We start from the raw sequence: 4,339 nt of genomic DNA, 5'->3' as shown, positions 1-4,339 counted from the left end.
CCACTACTCCTGTCTCCTGTGTCGTCTACTTGGCCTACAGCGTGTCTAGGGGTACTCTGTTGTTTTATGGACAAGATCTTCTTCTGTCAGTCCGGCCCCCTCAGTCACAGCGGTCTGTATAAATACACCCTATGCTCACCTTTAACTGCTCGCAGCTCCCGCTGAGGGAGGCAGTGGATCATAGTTGTTATTATTATTATTATTATTCATTTTTTATTTTGAGGGACTGAACTGACCGTGTTTTGTGTTTATTTTACTTTATTTCTGGTTTACAGCTACCCTGCTGCGCTCAAGGTCAGTATACCAACAGGTGCTGCTGCAGGCTATTAGGCGACAGTTTGAAGTGTGACCGCATAACATTCAGACAGCTTACATCACAGAGAATTATTTTAAAAACATTTAGATTTTGCAAAGCAGTTCAATATCCAAGAACACACTCAGAAAGCAAAGGAAACAAGTCTGTAAGGACTCATTTTAAATATAACTGACAAGCAATGTGCAGTGTCTATTTTTTCTTTAATTTACATAGCCTACAGATACTGCAGTTAGGTCATCTATTGTACAGTGATGGTAATGTGATATTCTATTTGATACTATGATGAGACAATTCTGCCTTGTAAGAAAGGCACCAACTTAATGGAGAAAAGTTGCTAAGTTAAAAATAGCAGGCAGCTGTCCTTTGCAAATGACAGAAGCACAGTTGCCACTGTTCCCAGATAAACATTTCAATAGACAGATTTTGTTCAGACAGAAAATCTGTCTAATCTAAATGCTGTTAATGCTCTAAATGACTGTATCTAAATGAGTGTGTTTTTGTAAAAACAGTGTTTTATCAATCAAACTGAATGTGTTCTTGTCAATACAGAACCAATAACCTAATTCACAGCTGGATGACTGGATGAAGTACTATTTAAGTGTCTGATATTGAAACAATAACTTGTATTATTAAGATAGTTATACAGTGATGGGTGTGACCTCAGGGTGACCTCCGCCCAGGTCACTCTTTAGTGTAAAGGATCAGATGAGGAGGTGTCTCAGTAGTTTACCATGTGGTTTACCATGTTTGAAGCGTCTCAGTAGTTTACCATGTGGTTTACCATGTTTGAAGCAGCACTGGAACAAGTTGATGTTGCAGATATAGGCCTACTGTATATGTTGTAGATTGAAGTCTGAGGGTTTCACTCCAAATGTCGATTTTCAACAAAAACTGGGCTCTTGTATTACTAAAGATCCAAATAAGCAAATAATAAGAGTGTGGCGTTGTGTAGTTCCTGTGTACTGTTGTGTAGTTCCTCCAGGTGTCTGTCTGAAGAGTGTGCTGTTGTGTAGTTTCTCCAGGGGTGTCTGAAGAGTGTGCTGTTGTGTAGTTCCTCCAGGTGTCTGTCTGAAGAGCGTGATGTGTAGTTTCTCCAGGTGTCTGTCTGAAGAGTGTGATGTTGTGTAGTTTCTCCAGGGGTCTGTCTGAAGAGTGTGCTGTTGTGTAGTTCCTCCAGGTGTCTGTCTGAAGAGCGTGATGTGTAGTTTCTCCAGGTGTCTGTCTGAAGAGTGTGATTTTGTGTAGTTCCACTGTCTATCTGAGGAGTGTGGTGTTGTGGAGTTCCTCCAGGTGTATGTCTGAAGAGTGTGATGTGTAGTTGTATTAGAGAAATTCAAAGCTGTCTCTATTCTCTGGTCAAGATACCATGGCTATCATGGCTATCATGTTGACTCTGGGTTTTTCACCTCCCTCTTCTCTCAATTTCTACAACATAGTTCCTCCAGGTCCTGAAGAGTGTGGTGTTGTGTAGTTCCTCCAGGTGTCTATCTGAATAGTGTGACGCTGTATAGTTTGTTGTGTAGTTCCTCCAGGTCTGTTGCATCATGGGGGTCAAGGCAGCTCTCCCTAAGTATGAGATCTACTTCTACACCATCGTGCTCTCCCTGTCCACGCTCTGGTCTGCTAGCTGGATCTGGGAAGTGTCCAGCTGTGAGTACACACACACACACACACACACATACATGCACAAACACACACGCACAAATTCATGTGTGCACATCTACACATCAGTAATCACTTATACCTTCTCATACAAGTGGGGTGACAGAACACACACAGAATGGGGTGGAGTCAGGTCAGGGATTGAACTCATTCAACTCACTATTCACATCACAGACATCTTCATTCTTAACCCTCTGAGGTCCGTGCTGAATTCAGAGCAGCTCTGTGATTTTGGTATTGTCTGATATTTATCTCAATGTGATCAACTTAACCCAGACCTTCTACAGAATGTTTATTTGAAGGACAATCCGCTCTATATTTATATACCATCAATAGTTTGGTCAGTATCATATTCAGCTTGAAAATCGATCTACAAACACACAAGTTATAAGTGTTAGTAGATCAATTTGATCTACAAACTCTGCTTGGCCTCGGGGTTCCGAACGTACTGTTGGGCTCTTATTTTTCGATCATGACCGACTGGCCATACGTTATCCTGTTTATTACACAGCTACTAACCAATGATATAACTACTAATAGGCCTACATTTTTTTATTTCGCCAGCGAAATGGTTCTGTGTGCTTGGGCAATGGGCATTTTCTGAGAAAGGCCAGTGGCTTGATGAAAACGGGTCCACATACAACAGCCAAAACCGTTAATAACTGTTTAGAACGTTCAGCAACTATCAACTGTCACCCACAGACATATGTCAGTCAGTTATTGAGACATAAATTAATAATAATTATATATATATAATAATAATAATTAATAAATAATTGACCGGTAGAATGTGCGGTTGTCGAATCAGAATGAGTATTTCAGAGAGCCGTGTAATTATCACTGGATGTGCAGTAGGAGGGAATCAAGCACGTTTGCTTTGCTTTCCCAGCAGTAGCCTGTAGCCGCAACAAGCCTGTGGTCACAGAACAATACAGTCTCATAATAATCTGTGTATTTGCCTGTTTGAATGGCAAAGATTCTTCTGATATCAAATACATCACAAAGACTTGACTAGGTCTCCCCGCACGTCGTCGAGTCACATATGCACAAAATACAATATAATCTCTTGGATTCATCCACACATGGGCAGGCATCTGTCTCCATAAAGGGCATCCTGCCTAGTGGGAGTCCTGACCCCACCACAAGGCAATGTCTGAGGGTAATGGCAGGAGGCAAGAGCTGGGCATGGTCCAGGAGCTATGCAGACCACACAGGGCAGATCAGGTGTCTGTATTAATACCACAGGAAGAAAATAGGCTGCTGTGACGCTGAGGGTCTGTCACCAGGAACAGGAGCTGGCAGGTCTGCACTCAAGGACAACAGGGAGAGAAACAGAAGGAGAGACAGGAGAGTTGAACCATGTAGTTCATGTGTAAAGCACAGTACTGTATGTCATGTGTCATGTCTGACTCTACAAATGTAGGTTTTGGGGATGCAGTAAGCCTTGTCATTTGTTTATTACTGCCCAATCAGTGGCGGCGAAATCTGTTGTCCACCCAATCAGATTCAATCCAGACAATGCGAAACAACAACAACCCAGCAACCGTTCCGCTCAAGACGATTGTGATTTGTTTTATTTACAGCGTTTTGTTCATCCTGTCTCCAAACGGTAGTAAGTCCAGCCAGACCTTTCTCCAGCGTTGGCACAGTGTAAACAAAGTGTGGACATACGTAGGTTTGGCTATGCAAGACTATGTGTCATACAATGTGTAACCTTCATAAACAGTCTGGCTCTGACACCTCCTACGTTGTGGAATTTATTGCGTACTGTCTAGTCATGATATGTCTCCACACATCTACACTATCACTGCTCAGAAAAATCAGTGTTCAGTAGCCTCAGTGCTAGCCTTGGAGTAAGCACAACAAAATCAACACTACAAATACACCAGAAATTCACAGGTACTGTACATCTCTGTTTTCATGGTTACAACTGGGTCCAAATTCAGTGTTGGACTGGGGTTTTTTCATTCTTTTCAGTGTATGCAAACAGAAAGTCCTTCAAAGCCAGTGTGAAGCCAGGATGGTACTACATTGGAAGGAAAATGGTAAGATTGACTGAACTGGACAGGACATGTGGCCTGACAAGCGATGTGTTGTGTTTACAGACACCAGACTGAATCTACCTGGTGTAAACATATTTGTTTACTAATGTATGTTCTCACTGCAGGATACAGCTGACTCTGAGTGGGTGATGTGGTTCTCTACGTTCAGAGACCATATTGTCTTTGCCTTGTCAGGTCATGTGCTCTTCGCCAAGATATGCTCCATGCTGGCTCCACAGGTGGGTCTACTGCAGGGGAACTTCATACACCAGTGCCCTGAATTCTGAAATTATTTTGAATAATTATAAGTGAGAGTATT

General features: G+C 42.2%; 1 protein-coding gene across 1 annotated transcript in view; it reads left to right on the top strand.

The window, feature by feature from the left end:
• Positions 1 to 1,860: 1,860 nt before the first annotated feature.
• The window catches only part of hhatlb (hedgehog acyltransferase like, b), a gene marked incomplete at both ends in the record, with an annotated part of 32,194 nt that continues 29,715 nt past the window's right edge, over positions 1,861 to 4,339 (top strand). Inside the window, 3 exons of the mRNA XM_084453437.1 lie at positions 1,861 to 1,966; positions 3,956 to 4,023; positions 4,146 to 4,259. Of these exons, the coding sequence (XP_084309563.1) occupies positions 1,861 to 1,966; positions 3,956 to 4,023; positions 4,146 to 4,259 (288 nt within the window). The remainder of the gene's footprint in view (positions 1,967 to 3,955; positions 4,024 to 4,145; positions 4,260 to 4,339) is intronic.

This window comes from Borostomias antarcticus (assembly GCF_949987555.1).
Source record: "Borostomias antarcticus genome assembly, chromosome: 2".
Lineage (NCBI taxonomy): Eukaryota > Metazoa > Chordata > Actinopteri > Stomiiformes > Stomiidae > Borostomias > Borostomias antarcticus.
The sequence above is the reverse complement of the archived record's forward strand: the minus strand, read 5'-3'. Positions and strand labels throughout refer to the sequence as shown.